We start from the raw sequence: 17,743 nt of genomic DNA, 5'->3' as shown, positions 1-17,743 counted from the left end.
CTGCCCAAATATGATCCACCAAGTCTGTTTGAAGTTGTTGATGAGCTTCTCTTGTATGCATATAATGTCTTGTTTGTAGATATGTAACAAAGTCGGAAGAAGTACCACGAGATACTTCAATGTTTGAAATATAACATACACTCGACACTATCAACAGGTGATCCATATGCCAGTATACGAATTGCTACAGTACACTTCTTCAATGGTGAAAGACTCATTCTACTAGTTGCATCAGATCTCATTTGAAAATACAGATCATGATTATCAAGAACGTCTACAATTTGAAGGAATAACGACTTCCACATTTGAAGCCTTCGTCAATAAAACCTTTCTGTGTATACAAAATTTTCAGAGAAATAGTCATTCAACAAGCGACTATGTCCACCTTCACAATTGCGATTTATACGACGTCTTCAGTGAGAGAAACAGATAACTGTAGTGGACTTAAAAGGACAAATGACCAATTTCGTCCTTGTAGTTTTCACTCAGTGACAATTTCATCCACAAATATGTAAATGTACCGATAATTTAGTTTAACAGTTAACTTATCTCTGTTTCCGTTAACTTTGAACACATACGTGGCACATGAAGTTTAACATGGCAAATTAACGTGCACAAGAGGACGTTCCACATCAACCAACAATGTTATGGATTAAAGTGTAAGAAAAACTTTTTTTAAAATGTTGATTTTTCTATTTTTAAACTTAAACGACTATTTTGAGAAGAAGTTTCTTCTTTCTGATTTCATGCTAATGTGTTGTTATGTAATAACACTTTGGTCTCCCAACAGATATAACTTAATAACAAAATAATTAACGATACTTTTGTGATTAAAAATGTACAAACAACAACTCAGATAACAATATACTATTATTCATTATTTCTAATGTTTATTTGGAATGTTATTATTTGTTAATTTTCATTCATTCATTGTAGGTGGAAATTATTTGCTCTCAAAGTGCACTAATCATTGAACCAAATGCAGTTGAAAGTTTCACCACACATGTTGAAGTTGTAATGTCCCAACATTTGTACCATCAACACCTGCATTTAGAGCACCTCTAATTCATCCTGCAACTCCTATAATTAGAGTTTCCTTTCTAAGTGGATCATCTCCAAGAATGAACCAACCAAATTTCATGCATTATATTCCTACACCATGTTTCTAGCATCCTGAACCACCTTCTAAGTGATTCATGAAAACAACATGATATTTTAGATGATTAAGTTGTCATGAATAAGCAATTATTTCTTCCGTTATGTTTTTTTAAAAACTAATTACTTTCTTGTTCTTTTGGAATTTTTAGTGTGACATTATTATGTTAGGCTTGTGGGTAGAAGATTGATGTTAATCCCTAATTTGGTCTTTTTTTTAGTACTATCATGATAAAAATTTTGTTACTATTTGGTTATGTTATGAACAAAATTTTAAATTTAATTATAAACGAGTGTTTTTAATTCACACAAAATCTTAAATTTAATTATGAATGGATTTTTAATTTATATTAATCATTTTATTATTAAATTATATTTATTGGGACTAAAGTATCATTGGTAATAGCATACTAGCAAAAAATCATGAAGAAGTTTCTTCTCAATAATCATTAGGTTCGAAAATAGAAAAATCAATAGTAAAAGAGTTTCACTGATATTGTAATCTAAATTATTGTTAGCCAATGTAAAACTTCTACCTGCATAAGTAGATCTATCATGTCAATCTTCACGTGTCACACATGCATTCAACCGAAACAAAAATAATTATAATTAACAGATGAACTAAATTGCCAACATTTCATAGTGCAAGAACGAAATTATCACAAAATAGAAACTACATGAACGAATTTGGCCATTTAGGAACGCAGATAAATGGTAGGCTCATGATATGGCAATTAAGAGCATAATTGTGATTGATTGGATTTACTAATAATGCCTTCATGACATCAATGGAAAATGCCTCCATTTCTTTATGACTCTGTGACTGCATACATGCATGTATGAGATGTATCTCTTCCTCTCCGAATAAACGGAGAAAGCGAGCCTCTATTACTGTAACTTGAGTTTGATACATTGCAATAATAATACAATACAAGACAAAAAAAAAAAACCAACACTTAAGAAACAAGAAGAACGAAACGAAAGAAGGAAAAAAAAAAAACCTTTTTGCTCAATTATCTTCCCCTTAGAAGCGCCTTTTCAGCAGTGTCGACCTCCTCCAAGATCCTTGCCCTTCGTTTGGCGGGAATGGGAGCGGTTGGTCCGAAGCTAATGTAGTGACCAGAAACAGCGTTGAGCGCGGAATACATGTCCCTAAAGGAAACGCGTCCCAGAAGCGCTTTTTCCCTCCTGTACTTTGCCACCCACGAGTTCGAGGTTTCTCTCAACTCCGCCACCGCGGTTGCCACGTTGGGGTCATTCTTGTCCATCACGATTGTTGTCCTCACTTTGTTGATCACTTCCTCGGTCTCCTTCATGTATTCCTCGTCCGAGGAAGCCAGTGCCGGGCTCAGAGGGACCAGCCATGTGGTGGCGGTGATGATGGACAAGAATTCGCGGCGGCGAGGGTGGGTGGCGGCGGCGGTGGAGGTTGTTGTGGGTGGTGTGAGAGTGGCGGCGATGGTGGTGGTGGGTTTGGGCTTGATGGGTGTGAGTGATTTCACTGATTTGGGGGTTATTAGTGTTGGGGAGGCCATGATGATGTGAGAGAGAGACGTGAGGGAAAGAAAGGTGAGAGTTTTTGTGTTGTGGTGGTGAGAACTGAGAAGGAAGAAGAGGAATGTTGGGTTTTTGCCACGTGGCCTTATCGTCTTATCTTGGGTTTTGGTTTTTGGATGAGAAAGCAACCAATGGTTTTTAAGGTTTAGATCCACTTTCTCACGTGTCCTCAAACAATTCCAACTCGATATTAATCAAAATATTACCAACACCAGGAACTAAAATAACATCAAGGTTCAAACTGATCCGCGTAATGTAATGTAATACCTGAGATGAATAAACTAGAATATAACCACTTACCACATGTTTGGAAATTAAGTGAAAAATAACTTTTTTAACAAAAACGCTTTTATAAAAGGATCAATTTTTTTATTTATTTATTAAATCTGCATTAGAACATAATAATAATTTTAACTACAAACTAAATATAGATTAATGTGTGATTCAAGAGTTGTATTGACTTCAAGTAAAGTTTATTAGGATTAGGAGTTAGGTGGCATATTAATGTGGATGCCCATTAGCTAATTAGGAAATCTAGCTGCTTAGTTAGCTAGTTTTCAGATTTTTTATTCTGTTTTCTGATTGTAATGCAACTGATTTTTTAATAAGAATGATATGAGGTATTTTCAGTAAAACAAAAGAGTTGACTTAATTGATGGTTTTAAATTAAAATTTCCAGTAAATAGTTAAGTTAAACACTTCAAGAGAGAATTTTTTGTCATTTCTAGTGATCTTTTTTTATTTTTAGAAAATAAGTGAGTCTTGTAAATAAATTAAAAAAGCTAAAAAATATAATACTAATATATTTAAAAGAATTTTGTTCATACAATATAAATTATTAGTGACCTTAATTTTTACTCGATAAGTATTATAATGGAGATTTTTGGTTTTCTAATGAGTCTTGAGGTATTTTTACAAATTTTGATATGTTAAATTGGTTAAGAAATTAATTCTCAAGACTTTATCATAAATAAGATTCTTCGCCTCTTCTCAATGTTTTGTTGTCTCCCTCACAGTTTTAATGACTAATTTGATGTAATAAAATTAATATAAGTATTACTTTACTTATATTCAATAAAAAAAAGTGTATATTGTATTACAACTTTTTTTAGGGCTTGATGGCTTGGCAGTGTTTTGTCTGTGATGTTCTTCCCCAGTCCGTTGCAAGAGAAACTAAACATGGATTATTACTTCCTGCACTTTCGGTTGCTTTCTGCACTTCCTTTTTTTCTTCCGAAATCATCAATCCGAAAAATCCAAAAGGTCAAAAATACCTTTCAAAAAGAGGACAAGGAAACAACTTGTGAAGTGCATGAACATTGGCTTATTGCTTCCCCGTTATTATTGCGCTAATTCTGCGTTAGGCGAACGACAAGGCTGTGGAGCTACACTATCTAACTTAACTCCCCAACGAATCAAAAAATAAAAAACAGTTGTCTCTTACTGGAAATGAAAAAAAAAACGATGATATTTATTAGAACAACAATGTTTAGAAACAAGTAAAATTATTGAAGCTAATACTACAATCAAATTCTAGTAGACTTTCTATACTACTAATCAAATTTTAATTTCCACTTTGCACCGTATTAAAAGGGATGGCAAGTTATCTCTTGTTGCCACTACTAAATGGACCTCAATCAAATCAAGGCCTTAATCACTTTATATCTCTCCCCCTTTTTAATACAACTTTATACTATATTTGGTTTACCTTTTAGAAACTCCCAAAGATTTTCAAAAGCATTTCCAAGTGAGATTCACTTCGTGTCACCTCCTACTTACAGTGGTTTATTGACTACTTTATTCAAAGTTCATTTGATTTTTATTTTTTATTTTTTTTGCTGATAAGCGTGTCTCAAGTTCACTTTATGATTGTCATTGGCACATTTAACCTATGGGTTTTATTCCTTGTCTATATTTTACACAACAGTATTAACGGGTATCTTTTAATACATTCATAATTCATTATTATTATAATAAATACATAGCTCCTATTAATTAAAAAAAAGTGGAAGGTTGATAGAACTAAGACTTAGACAAGAGATAGTAATTTATGATAAGTGTTGATGCGGTTTGATTTGATTTTTAAATAAAAGATTATGCGAATCAAACATAAAATAAAAATATAGTTTGATTTGGTTGGATTTTAATATAACACCAAATTAGAATCAAACAAAATTAATCTTTTACATTTTAATTTGGTTTGATTTGTTTTAGAGGTTTTTTAAAATTTTTTTTAATATATTATCATAATTTAAATATATCAACTAAACTTATATAATTATTATATATGCTATATTATTTTAAAAATGAATTTTATTTTTATTAAATTTGGTTTAACTTATTTTAGTTAAAAAATATTATTTTTCCTTCTATTTAACATTAATATAACATGTTATTATTAACTCTTTTTATAACATAATAGTAATTTGTATAATACTTCATATTTAACATTATTTTTTAACAATATTATTATAGCTTTTTTTTAATATATAAAAGTAAAATATACATTATAAGACAACAAGGAAAAATAATAAATTAATTAATACTTATTATTAATTATAACAATAAGAATCAATATATTTATAATATGCGATTTGTTGGATTTAATTCTATTTTGGTCCAACACTAATTTTTTTTAGTGAATGCATAGTAGCTGGGGTTCTTAATTAGTGAATGTTAATGATCCTCTATTCAATCAGATGTTACTACCTGTGACGTAACCTTATATTGTTGCTTGGTTGATTTACAGTACTTATCTATTACTCTCATTTTGATGTTTTCTTTGTGGTCAATAAATTATCACAGTTCATATAAGTCAGGAACTTCACATGCAACACAGAACATTATTTTCCCATTTCACGCACAGTGATTTTGTTTATTCAGAAGTCAGGTTTAATTATTTTTGAAAAAGCTTAGAAATAAAGGATATAGTACAGAATTAGTTAAGGTAACATCTTGAGTTTGAGTTAATTAAGGCCCAAGTTCCGTGATTTGGTTTCTTTTTTTTTTCTTTTTAATATGGTTCCTTAATCCAGCAGCTTTTTTTTTTCTTTTCAAAATGGTTCCTTAATTAATTGTAAGGGTTTGAATAATCCTTTTCCTCACATTAGTATTTTCTTTTTATTTTTTCCTACCAATTAAAGAAGGACTACGAATTTAATTTTTAATGTGTAACTTTGAAGAGATTTAATATATAGAAAAAGAAAACTAGACTAGCAGCGTTGATATACCATAGTTTAAATGTTTTTTATTTTATTTTATAATTATCTGAGAATTATAGTTATTGTTTGACTTGCAGTGGTTGCAAGCTCTTGATCCCTGCTCCTTCTATTTAATGGAATATAAATGACTACGGTTTGTGGTAATTTCCCTCCTTTCATTTTCGTACCTTTTTGGGTCAATCCTTTATGAGTTGCGTAGTGAGAGTTTCTCACTCGAGAAGGTTAGATTTAAAATCACAATAAATGCAAGGACTATAATTACTTAAAATAAATACACATGTCGCCTCATAAGCAGAAAAGGATATACTTGTTACTAATATTTTCCTTTCTAAATATTTAATTCCTTTTCAGATATAGTTTGATATAATATTTTTAGTTGTTTTGCTTTTTTAAAAATATAAATTCTCTTCTCTCAATTAAATATTTTCCTTTTGAATTTTCCTTCCCTTAACAAATTAATTTTACTTTTTATAATTCCTTAAAAATTGTGTTTGACCCAACCTAAGAAAAAATTATTTAAAGACTAGCACTATTAAAACTATCTATCTACTTTACGAATAAATGTTAACATCGTAAGATTCTTTTTTTTGGTGAAGCAACATCGTAAGATTCTATTATTGTTACACGTAAAGTTATTTATTGGTTAATATTGCGTAATTGATATACCTAATTTCCCACAACAATTCGATGGCTGGATGTTGTTGTTCCTGTTGTTTATCCATTTTCTAGTAAATAGCATACTGGAAGCTTAATTTCTATATATATATATATATATATATATATATATATATATATATAGTCTGTGTATATTTTAAATATATAAATTATATTTGAATTGAATTTGAATTTATAATCAACAATTTAAATTATGATATACATTTTTTTTAACTATTGAGATCTTTTCTTTAAAAAAAGTTATTGAAAATTATTTTGAAAAATAGATAAAAGAAAGTTAAAAAGAAAAAGGATAAGTATCATTCAACTAGTAAATTAATTGATACGCGAGATCTGTTCCAAAAAATTGAAAGGGACAACTAAATAAGAAAATTGAATATACAAACGAAGATAAAATGAGGGTAGTTTGAAATGATTAATTAAGAGAGAAATATGTTTAGCTAGTAGTAAACGTGAAATAGATATGTAAATGAGAGAAGAGAAAAAATATTGAGAATTTGCAATTAAGATAATGTAAAAGTGATAATATCAAAATAAGTCATAATTTAAGTTCAGTTGTACGTACCACATATTAGTTTATATAATTTGGATTTAAAAGTTAGGCATCATACATCATGTAACATCACCATTTATCTCTATATTAATATAATATCTATCACTAATGTTTGGTTGACTTCCCTTTTATCTATAAGCAAGTAGAAAATAACTAATTAAGGCATGGTTTGTCGTTCATGGGAGCACTAACTGGATAATTAAGGATTGTGATCAATGCAATTTATTTTCGTTAAATTAATAAATTGATTGGTCTATACACTACGTAGAGTATCTCATATATTCCCTGATCGTAATCCCTTGTTTTTTCACACTTAGCTTGAAGCCAATATCTAACTAAATTAGGCCATCACACATTCATACTGATTCTGTATGTCACTATAAGCTTATCCATTACTATAATCTAGAGTGTCGAACTGTGTTTTAATCACTACGAGGCCAAATTCCATATTTATCGTTTTATTTAATCAAAAAACTAAAATTTTCATTTTAAAAACAAACATTAAAAATTTAATTGATAAAAATAAAGTCGGAGGTAATTGAAAAAAGAGCACTCCACTGAAGTCAAATATATAATATATATTTTAATTTGTAACATAAATGTGTTAAGTCAACGTACTTTATCTGAAGACTGTATACACGCTTAAGATCATTTCTATCGGCAATATCTTACACGGTTTCTTAAAAAAATTTATATAATAATTTTGACTATTACATATGATTGTTCTTATTTTATACGGAGTAAGGTATTATTTTCCTAACCATGTAACTCTCTTTTCCACTCAGTTTCTGCCTCTCTCGTGACTGCATTCAGTGTTGGTGGGGGACCTTTCTCTGCCTCTCTCGTTGAGTTCTAAATTCCATATATTCTGGGCCCATAGTTTTTATAATTGCAATGATTTCTTGTGCAAGATGCAATTGCATAATTAGTGTGCCAACTCATATAACTCTACCGGTGTTACTCTATAAAACAAGTATACTATTTTCTTTAAAAAAAGTAACTTAAAATACTCCTATGAAAATTGCTCTAAGTGAGGAATAACAAGCTGTGGGTACTAGTGTAGAACAAACGTTTGTAAGAATTTGTTTCACTACATTTTAAGTTTAACCCTTTCCTTATACAATCATTTAGTGCAACATTATTCATCAGGGACAAAAATTAATCAGCCTGTTCATTTTAAAGGGTAATGTAAGCAATTTTTGTTATTATTAATGGGAAAAACCCAACAATTGATATATCAATTGCACATGTATGATAAATTATGAATAGTTGTAATATTAACTATTAATCTTCTTATCAATAACTGAGATGATTTATTTTGTTCATACTCATTTTAGATGAGTCAGATTTGAAAAAAATTAATACAACCAATTACAATATATGTTACTTATTTAACATGTGAAAAAAAATCTTATATTTTAAGGTGAATTGACCAAAGGATTATTTTTATTATTTTTTAAAATATAAAATATCAAAATAAATTTTTTAAAAGATAAAAAATGATCATTTAGCCATTTTAAAAATATTAATTAAGAAATTAGTAATAAAAAATGTTTTTTTGGAGAAAATGATGATAAAAGTACATTAATAATATTTTATATTTTTTAATTTCTTAATCAATATATTTAAGACATCGATGAGTAATTTTTGAATTTTAATTAGAAAGAAATTATTTTTTACATTAAAAAACCATTTAATATTTACTTTTAAATTAATTTAAAACATTTACTTGGAAATATTTCATATTTTGGCATCATGTGTTTATAGATTTTTTTTTTCCAAATCATTAAGTAGTAAAATATAATGATAAGTTGCAGAAGAAAAATTATAATAATGAGCTCTCTCAAATGACAGGTTAAACATAACATATGAAGTAAATAATAAAAATATTAAAATATTTTGCATTACAATAACTAATAAAATATAATTATTTCTATATTTTCATGCAAGTGTTCGAAAAAATAATTAAATATCATAATTCAACTCATTTAAAATGATAGATTTAAAAAAGTGTAAATTTATAATTATTAATTAAAATGCCTAAGGTTTAAATCCTCTAAAATGTGAATTGCACAAATGAAATAAGTATCGCTTTAGTCTTTTAACGTAATATTAATAATAAAATTAGTTTTAAAATATTATTATTTTCATTTATTTATTTATTAATTTGTGTTAATCGATATAAAAAAATAAATTTAGGACTATACTTATTTGGGATCAGAAAGAGTAATAATAAATCTTAAAAACCAGAACAGTAATTTATTGGTATTACCTCTCGCTTGCTTTACTATACTGTCTTTCTTTCTTTGTCTACTACTGTCTTGCAATTAATAACTTCACACACTGCACCACCCCCCCTCTCTTTCTTAACTCTCTGTCACCTTCTTCCCCTCATTCCTCTTCTCTCATCCATCCAACCCTTATTCTCCATTCTAAGAAAGGTGATCAATGTACTTCCACCATTTCCATCTTCTCTTCATTTTCCCACTTTTTGAACCATTCAATTGTTCTTTTCCTTCATCTAAAACTTTGTGTGTATACTGTCAACTTTTTTTTTTTTTTCTATTCTTTGGAGACAAAACCACCAATGCAGATGCAGGATCTGCATGTTCAGTTTCTCTGCCTCTATATGCTTTCTTTTTTTAAATTTAACTAATATAAATAAAAAAGTTCCCTTACTCATTGTCTTCTGAATGTTTCTAAGTTACTTCAACTTTCTGGAAAAAATTCTTTTTTTCCTGCATTATTTTTGTTTTCTACACAAAGATAATTTTTTTTTTACTTCACTTTATGTATTTCTGAGCTGGCCTATTCAGAGTTCCGCTATGTTATTGTAGATGTTATTATTGTTTTTATTTCTACTATTTTTGTGTTGATTTGATCCTTGTTGAATTGCTCACTCATTTCTCGGTCTCCTATTGCGACATTTGTTGTTTTCTTTTGCTTGTTATTATGATAATAATAACGTAAGGTTTACTTGGTTGATCTCTCTGTGAATCTTGGTTGACGAGATCATATCATACCTTTCTTTCGTCCTTTTCTGCTTTTGCGTTATTCACTTTATCTCTTGTATGTATTTCCCCGCTGTAGGAAACCAGAGTTTGTTTTGTACTACTTTACTCTCTTTCTCTCTCTGAAGTGTCATTTACCATGTTTTCTGTTCTACCTGGTTGCTGAGGTAAAACCAGGAAAAAAAGGCTTAGAAAAATCAGAATTTGTAACCATATATGCTTTTGGTCATCGACGGTTATTTTCATTCAGATTTTGATCTCATTTGGGTCAGTTAATTCAACTATGTTTTGACTAGTTTTATACTTGTATTTTTTTTTTTCAATTTCTACATTTTACAATTGAGATGTTCCTTTCTGCTGTGAGGAAAATTGAATAAAATATCAAAAGTGTGTTTTGGTTTTCAATTGGAGATTTCATGGTCTTGATATGTATTTGGTCTTCGATTCTATAAAGATCTAAAAATTCTGTGAAAAGGAAAGACAATTTTTTTTTGTGGAGATTCCATGTTCCTTGCTGCTCTGCTGTGTTCTCTGTCTTTGTTTTCTTAAAAAAAAAACTTGTTGCAAGGTTTCCTGATTTAGTTATTTCAAACTCTTCATTTCGATTCTGTCAATGAGAATCCTGATGAAAGACAAATGACCGGACAGAATTTTAGTATATTCTATATTTTTTTCACGTGTTGGGATTATTTATATGCTTATTGCTCGGTTAATTGAGTCTTTCTTTGTTTTTGTTTTTTAATTCTTTACATGCAACAAGGGTTTGATTCTTTCAGACCATATATTAACTAATTCATTTGTCTTATTTTGTTCAGCTGGTTTCATTATCTATTCATTTGGATTCTGGCAAATTGCGCCTTTGACCAAGTAGCAAGGACCCCAGTTTTCAACTTCAAGGTGTAGATTGTCTAATATTACTTTCTATATGTGAGAGAATCTTTGGAGTCAGGATTGTTTACTCAGCTGACTATAGTTGGAATCTGAGAGTTTGGTATGAGATCTAAAGTGAGGAAGTAAGGAACTTGACATGATTTTTACCTGATGTCTTCATTCTGGAACTGAGCAAATGGGCTGTTGTGTCTCAACAAGCAGTCAGAGTACTTGTAGTAGCAGGAGCAATGGAGACACGATCGCTCCAACCTGTCTAGAGATTGGATTCTGTGGTCAAAAGAGTGCAAGGAGAACATCCTCTGATCATGTTGTGTCTCTGCATCAATTACCCTCATTACCAAACAGAATTTTCACCAATGGAAAGAGCAGGTCTTCTTGCATATTTACGCAGCAGGGTCGGAAGGGTATTAATCAGGACGCCATGATTGTGTGGGAAGTAAGTATTTTCATCTTGTAGTGTTGAGGATGTAATGTTCTCATTGAATGAATGGAGATTTAGCTAATTTTGGAAGTTGGCATTCTTGGTTTGGATCTTTATTTCTGTAGGATTTCATGCCCGAAGATGTAACCTTTTGTGGTGTCTTTGATGGTCATGGTCCACACGGTCACCTTGTCGCATGCAAAGTCAGGGAAGCCTTGCCGCTGAAACTTCTTTCATTTTTGCATTCCTCCGAATCAGGGCAAAATGGTTCAGGTAAAGCTTGTTTTAGGGGCAACATAAAGCCTGAAAGTGGAGAATCTGAGAAAGATTTGTCTGCTGAAGATAACGAAAATTCTATGTGGAGAGAAGCTTTCATGAAGGCATACAAGGCTATGGATAAAGAGTTGAGGTCTCATCCAAATTTGGACTGCTTCTGTAGTGGAAGCACAGCTGTCACTATAGTGAAGCAGGTATCTCAGAGAAGCATCTATCCTCATGTTTCCATTTCTTTTAAACATTGTTTTTATGTTCTTTACTTTCCAGGGTTCAAATTTGTTCATGGGAAATATTGGGGATTCCCGAGCAATCATGGGATCAAAGGACAGCAACCACTCCATGGTGGCAATTCAGTTGACCATTGATTTGAAACCTGATTTGCCAAGTGTGTTATCTAGCATCATCATTCATCCTTTCTATGTCCAATCTATGTTTTTGCTTGATGTAAACTAATTGAAATTTGGATTTTAATTTTTATAGGGGAAGCAGAAAGAATCAAACGGTGCAAGGGTAGGGTATTTGCGTTAGAAGATGAGCCAGAAGTTCATAGGGTATGGTTGCCTTTTGATGATGCACCAGGATTAGCAATGGCTAGAGCATTTGGAGATTTTTGCTTGAAGGAATATGGTGTGATTTCTATACCTGAATTTTCTCATCGGCTGCTAACAGACAAAGATCAATTCATTGTTCTTGCCTCAGATGGGGTACAATTTTCAATCTCATATTTAGTTTTATTTGTTCATTCATTTTTTATGACATATTGAAAATTGTTTCATTAATTTTTCTCCCGATATATGTTATAAATATGTTCCACAATTTACTTTCTGAAGGCTGCCTAATAGGCTACAGTAACTGCAATTATTTTATTTTATTTTTTATATTAACCATTATACCACAAGGTAATGCTTCGAAAGAGTGAAATAAGAACATGTAATAAGTAGAGGCAAACTTTTAGATCAATAATGAATAATGACATTGCATAAACTATAAGGTGGTAGTAAGGAAACTGGGAAATGACTTCTGAAAACCACTGTGTACAACCGAATTTTAGCACTCTTGACAAAACTATTGACAAGTAGTTAGGACATGATCTAAGTTATTTGCAATTCTCTGTGAAAGGCATAAGAAATTGTCATTTAACTTGCTTTAAGTTATTTGACAAGTAGTTAGGACATGATCTAAATTATTTGCAACTCTCTGTGAAAGGCATAAGAAATTGTCATTTAACTTGCTTTAAGTTATTTGACAAGTAGTTAGGACATGATCTAAATTATTTGCAACTCTCTGTGAAAGGCATAAGAAATTGTCATTTAACTTGCTTTAAGTTATTTGACAAGTAGTTAGGACATGATCTAAATTATTTGCAACTCTCTGTGAAAGGCATCAGACATTGTCATTTAACTTGCTTTAAGCTATATGTATAACCTGTTGTTTCTCTACATGATAAAAGCATGTAGTTATGAACATAAGAAGCCTACAAATATAATAAAAGTGAACATAATTGTTCAAGATATGGTAAGAGAAGAAAGTTCACATCACCAGGGATGGGCCCAGGAGTGGACCAAAGGGGGGGTTGGAATTTTTTTTACATAATTATTTAAATATTAATAAACAAATATTTAATAAATAATAAGCTTAAAAAATATTTATTATTAATTTTATGGATAAAATTAGAGATATGATCTACTACCAGAAAATTTTTAAACAAATATCAACTCAAAAACATATTTTTCTTATATATTTTCCTTTTTTAATATTTTCAATTTTATGAGGATACAATGTGCATTGCTGAATTGGAATTTGCATAGTTCTCAAAAGTCAAAATAGTTCTTCCCACCATGCATATAGTATAATACTTTCTCCACTGGACAAAATTGTACATATTGCATTGCTGAAAATTGTTACAGCACTATATCATTGATTCCCTGCTTTCTTGTGTATGTTGACATTTCTACATGAATCAACTTTATAGCATCTGGTTTACTTTGTTTTGATGCTACTATCCACCTTTCAGAAAAATCAATGTTAGCTCTGAAAACCCACATATTCTCCTGAGTCCTGATGAGTAGCATAGCCAACTCTCGATGTTTTGTGCAGGTCTGGGATGTTTTGAGCAATGAAGAGGTGGTTGGGATAGTATCTTCAGCGCCAACTCGATCATCAGCAGCGAGGATTCTGGTGGATTCCGCGGCCCTAGAGTGGAAACTCAAATATCCTACTTCAAAAATGGATGACTGTGCAGTTGTGTGCCTATTTTTGGATGGAAAAATGGACTCAGAATCTGATTGTGATGAGCCATGCTTCTCTTCTGCAACCATCCAGAGCAACCATTCAGAAAATCCGGTTGAGTCAGATGACGGTCAAAAGCCTGAGCCATCTTTGCGAAGGAACTTTACTGTGAGATCCTCAGAAGAAAATGAAACCTGTGGAGGAGGAGTTGGAGGGGTATTTGTTGATGTTGACGATGGAACATCCGCAGCCGAAGATCAAAACTGGTCAGGTCTGGAGGGTGTCACGCGAGTAAACTCACTGGTTCAACTTCCTAGATTTTCTGAGGAAAGGCCAAACTCTTGAGTTTTGTTGGTTCAGTGAGATTGTAATACCTGTTGCTACTCAACAGTGATTCAACAAAGAAAATCTTCCTATGGTTTTAATTAAGGTCACCAAAAAATGGATTCAGCTTCCAGTGTTGCTAAATATCAAACATGAAGGCCACAACCCACAACAAAAGCCAGCAAGTCTGGGTTGAAAGTGGCATTCCTGATTTGCACACTAATGAAGTCCATCTATGAAATTTGAAGACAACGTTTATTGCTAAGAATTAAGTATTGGGAATTAACTATTGAGGCAAGCTTGGTTATATATGTTGAGAGGTCCATTAACTGAACCATGACCCAATACTAACCAACAAGCGAAAATAAATACTTCTTGTTACTACTTATTAAATGACAAAAATACTAATGGGGTACATTTATAAATTAGGGAGAGTGAGTGTATTTAGCAATTGCCAAATGGCTAATTAGGTTCAAGTTATGGACCCAAAATTTACCAATTCTAAGTTTCTAACCCAACCTGGTTTTAGATCAAAATCAAATAAATCCATGTTTAGAGTTTAAAAACATGTCTATGCTTAAGTAGAACATAGGAATATTATGGTTATTTTTACTTGTCACATTCACTAGTTTTACGTTAATACTCATCTGTGACAGGATATAATAGAAATGTTTGTGTGAAATGGAGAGAAAGGAAAGAGAATTGCCATCATTGGCGTCTCGGCCTTATTTGTTGGTGGCTATGGTTGTGGTTGTCATAGTTAATATCGACCTTTGTGGAAATGGTTCAAACACAAGAAAAATCACGCTGCTTCTACTATAAAAGTAGTCCAAACCGTTTGTCATCCCATAAATTATAAGAAATAATGTGAGGAAAGCCTCACAGTAGGGGTTGGAAACACAACAGATCCAAAATAACTTATCAAAATTGCCTTTAACATCACCAATACAAAAATTGGTGATAAATTCAAAGAAACTAATCTTTTGCATGAGGTTGAGAAGGATCCCAGAGCCAAGATGGCACTTGACACATGTAAGGAACTCATGGATCTTTCAATTGGGGAGTTAACAAGGTCACTTGATGGAATAGGTGCGTATAACCTAACAAATGTCAACAAAATCCTCATGAATTAAAATTTTTGGCTTAGTGGTGCGCTTACATACCAAGATACTTGCTTGGATGGGTTTGAGAACATCACTAGTGAAGTTGGTAAAAAGATGAAAGACTTGTTAATGACAAGCATGCATATGAGCAGCAATGCTCTTGCCATTGTATCAGAATTGGCTGACACGGTTAATAATTGGAATGTCACAAAATCACTTGGGTGGCGTCTCCTTCAAGATTCTGAGCTTCCTTCGTGAGTTGATCACCGTAGACTCCTTAAAGCAAATGCAAGTTCATTCAAACACAAGCCTAATGTTACTATAGCCGAAGATGGAAGGGAATATTTCACAACCATCAATGAGGCATTGAAGCAAGTACCTGAGAAAAACCGAAAGTCATTCTTGATCTATATCAAGAAGGGCGTTCACCAAGAGTATGTTGAAGCTACAAAGGAAATGACCCACATGGTGTTTATTGGCGATGGTGGAAAAAAGACACGAAAAACTGAAAACAAAAACTTCATTGGTGGAATTAACACTTATAGAAACCGTCATTATTGGTATGTCTTCTTTCATGTTTACCAACTTATTTAACTTATTATTCCTATGCATTTGGGTAAATAAGCTCTATTCAGAACTTATTTAATAAATTTATTAAATAAAACCTTGGTCATAAGCTTGACTATGAAGCTTAATAAAACTAATGTTAAAAAAACTAGTTTGATAAACTTCTCGATAAAACTTTTTAAGTTTATAGGGAGGTGATATATTACTTTCATAAACTTAAACAAACTCTTTGAAATATCTTTTTCCTTCTTAACATCTTAATTGTTCATAATCTTCATTAGCAAACTTCTTTAAACCAATTTAGTTAAACAAAACTTTAAAAATATAAACAATTTTCAATTCAAGGAAAATTTTATATTTGAATTGATAAATTAATTAATTTATGCATGTGGCTATTTAAGGATATCACTTTGTGGTCATTAATATGGGGTTTGAGAATTCCGTTGGACCTCAAAAGCATCAAGCAGTGGCATTGAGAGTTCAAGCAGACAAGTCCATCTTTTACAATTGCTCGATAGATGAGTATTGGGACACACTTTATGACACACCATGCGTCAATTCTATAGGAATTGAACTATTTTAGATACCATCGACTTTGTGTTTGGTAATACACTTGTTTGTTTTCCAAAATTCCATTTTTGTGGTTAGAAAGTCATTGCATTGTAACTGCACAAGGTAGAAAAGAGAGACAACAATCATCTGAAATAGTAATCCAAGGTGGATTCATTGTGTCTGACCCTTACTTCTACTCAGTGAGATTGAGAATAAGGCTTACCTTGCTCGTCCATGGAAGAATTACTCTAGGACCATAATCATAGAAACTTACATTGATGATTTAATTCACGCTTATGGGTATTTGCCTTGGCAGGGACTAGAGGACCCTTCTAGTATAAACACTTGCTTCTATGTTGAGTACCACAACACTTGTCTCGATTCAAACTAATCCAAGCGTGTAAATTGGGCTGGTATTTGGAACCTCAATTCAAAATTTACACATTGATTCTCACCATCCAAGTTCTTTCATGGAACTGACTAGATTGAGGCTACTGGAATTCCTTGCTTCCCTGTGCCAACACACCATAGACACAAAAAGACAATTCTTAATTGGCAATAAAAGTGATGACTTGTCATGAATAACAATTAATTAATAAGTAATGTTTGTGCTTCTATGTTCTTTGATTATTTTGATTTTATTTACTGATTTTAGTGGGAGCTACAATTTTTTTTTTTTTTTATCTCGAGGGACGGGGTTGAAAACAATGTAACGTAAATTCCCCTCTTGATTTTTTTTTTTGTTTCGTGACTAATTAAAGGGTCTTCTATGTTTGTTACATTAAATACTATATTTGTATCTAATTTACGTAAATAGTGATTTGTTTTACTATATTTAGATGTAGTGTTGTAAGTGTTTTTGGTGTAATTTTCTAATTAAAATTGAAGTTTTATCTCTCATAATTGCATAACCATTAAATTATTATGTTAAAACTCCAATTTTGATGGAAAACGACAACAAAATTAAACTACATTTAAGTTTTGTCCTTTCAACTAATATGTGCGCTCATTTACACTTTTTGTCCCCGTTTGTAAACAGTTGTTTAAGCGATTAAAATTAGCAAATGAAAATCTACTACATCTTTATGTACAGTCTTTAACACACAAATTGACTAGCGTCTACAAAATGAGACAACATAAATAACGAAGCTAAAAGCAATTCCAAGTTTTCTTCATATGGCGGTTCATAACTGAGCCATGTGACGGCT

At 31.4% G+C, this 17,743-nt stretch overlaps 2 protein-coding genes across 6 annotated transcripts; one reads left to right on the top strand and one right to left on the bottom strand.

The window, feature by feature from the left end:
* Nucleotides 1-1,883: 1,883 nt before the first annotated feature.
* Nucleotides 1,884-2,772, bottom strand: LOC100777979 (photosystem II repair protein PSB27-H1, chloroplastic). Its single transcript, XM_003540306.5, has one exon. The coding sequence runs from the start codon at nucleotides 2,688-2,690 to the stop codon at nucleotides 2,169-2,171; it is 522 nt and encodes a 173-aa protein (XP_003540354.1). The 5' UTR covers nucleotides 2,691-2,772; the 3' UTR covers nucleotides 1,884-2,168.
* A 6,678-nt stretch (nucleotides 2,773-9,450) lies between these two features.
* LOC100777448 (probable protein phosphatase 2C 52) lies at nucleotides 9,451-14,611 on the top strand. Of its 5 annotated transcripts, none has more exons than XM_003540305.5 (6): nucleotides 9,451-9,602; nucleotides 10,988-11,499; nucleotides 11,610-11,954; nucleotides 12,028-12,145; nucleotides 12,241-12,464; nucleotides 13,858-14,611. In XM_003540305.5, exons 2-6 carry the CDS (start codon nucleotides 11,239-11,241, stop codon nucleotides 14,332-14,334), a joined length of 1,425 nt encoding a protein of 474 aa, XP_003540353.1. In that variant the 5' UTR covers nucleotides 9,451-9,602; nucleotides 10,988-11,238; the 3' UTR covers nucleotides 14,335-14,611. The 5 variants fall into 5 exon arrangements, with proteins under 5 accessions (XP_003540353.1, XP_025980513.1, XP_040863532.1 ...); XM_026124728.2 differs by having other exon boundaries at nucleotides 9,593-9,611; XM_041007598.1 differs by lacking the exon at nucleotides 9,451-9,602 and adding an exon at nucleotides 9,703-10,230.
* Nucleotides 14,612-17,743: the final 3,132 nt, after the last annotated feature.

The sequence above is a fragment of the Glycine max genome, chromosome 12 (assembly GCF_000004515.6).
Source record: "Glycine max cultivar Williams 82 chromosome 12, Glycine_max_v4.0, whole genome shotgun sequence".
NCBI lineage: Eukaryota > Viridiplantae > Streptophyta > Magnoliopsida > Fabales > Fabaceae > Glycine > Glycine max.
Note: the sequence above shows the minus strand (reverse complement) of the source record. Positions and strands in the feature narration are given on the sequence as shown.

What these genes read in the sequence shown, in the direction of transcription:
- LOC100777979 (XM_003540306.5), bottom strand. Translation starts at nt 2,690, where the DNA reads ATGGCCTCCCCAACACTAATAACCCCCAAATCAGTGAAATCACTCACA.
- LOC100777448 (XM_003540305.5), top strand. Translation starts at nt 11,239, where the DNA reads ATGGGCTGTTGTGTCTCAACAAGCAGTCAGAGTACTTGTAGTAGCAGG. An exon ending in TTTGAAACCTGATTTGCCAA is followed by an intron (nt 12,146 to 12,240) that starts GTGTGTTATCTA and finishes TAATTTTTATAG; the next exon opens with GGGAAGCAGAAAGAATCAAA. An exon ending in TTGTTCTTGCCTCAGATGGG is followed by an intron (nt 12,465 to 13,857) that starts GTACAATTTTCA and finishes TGTTTTGTGCAG; the next exon opens with GTCTGGGATGTTTTGAGCAA.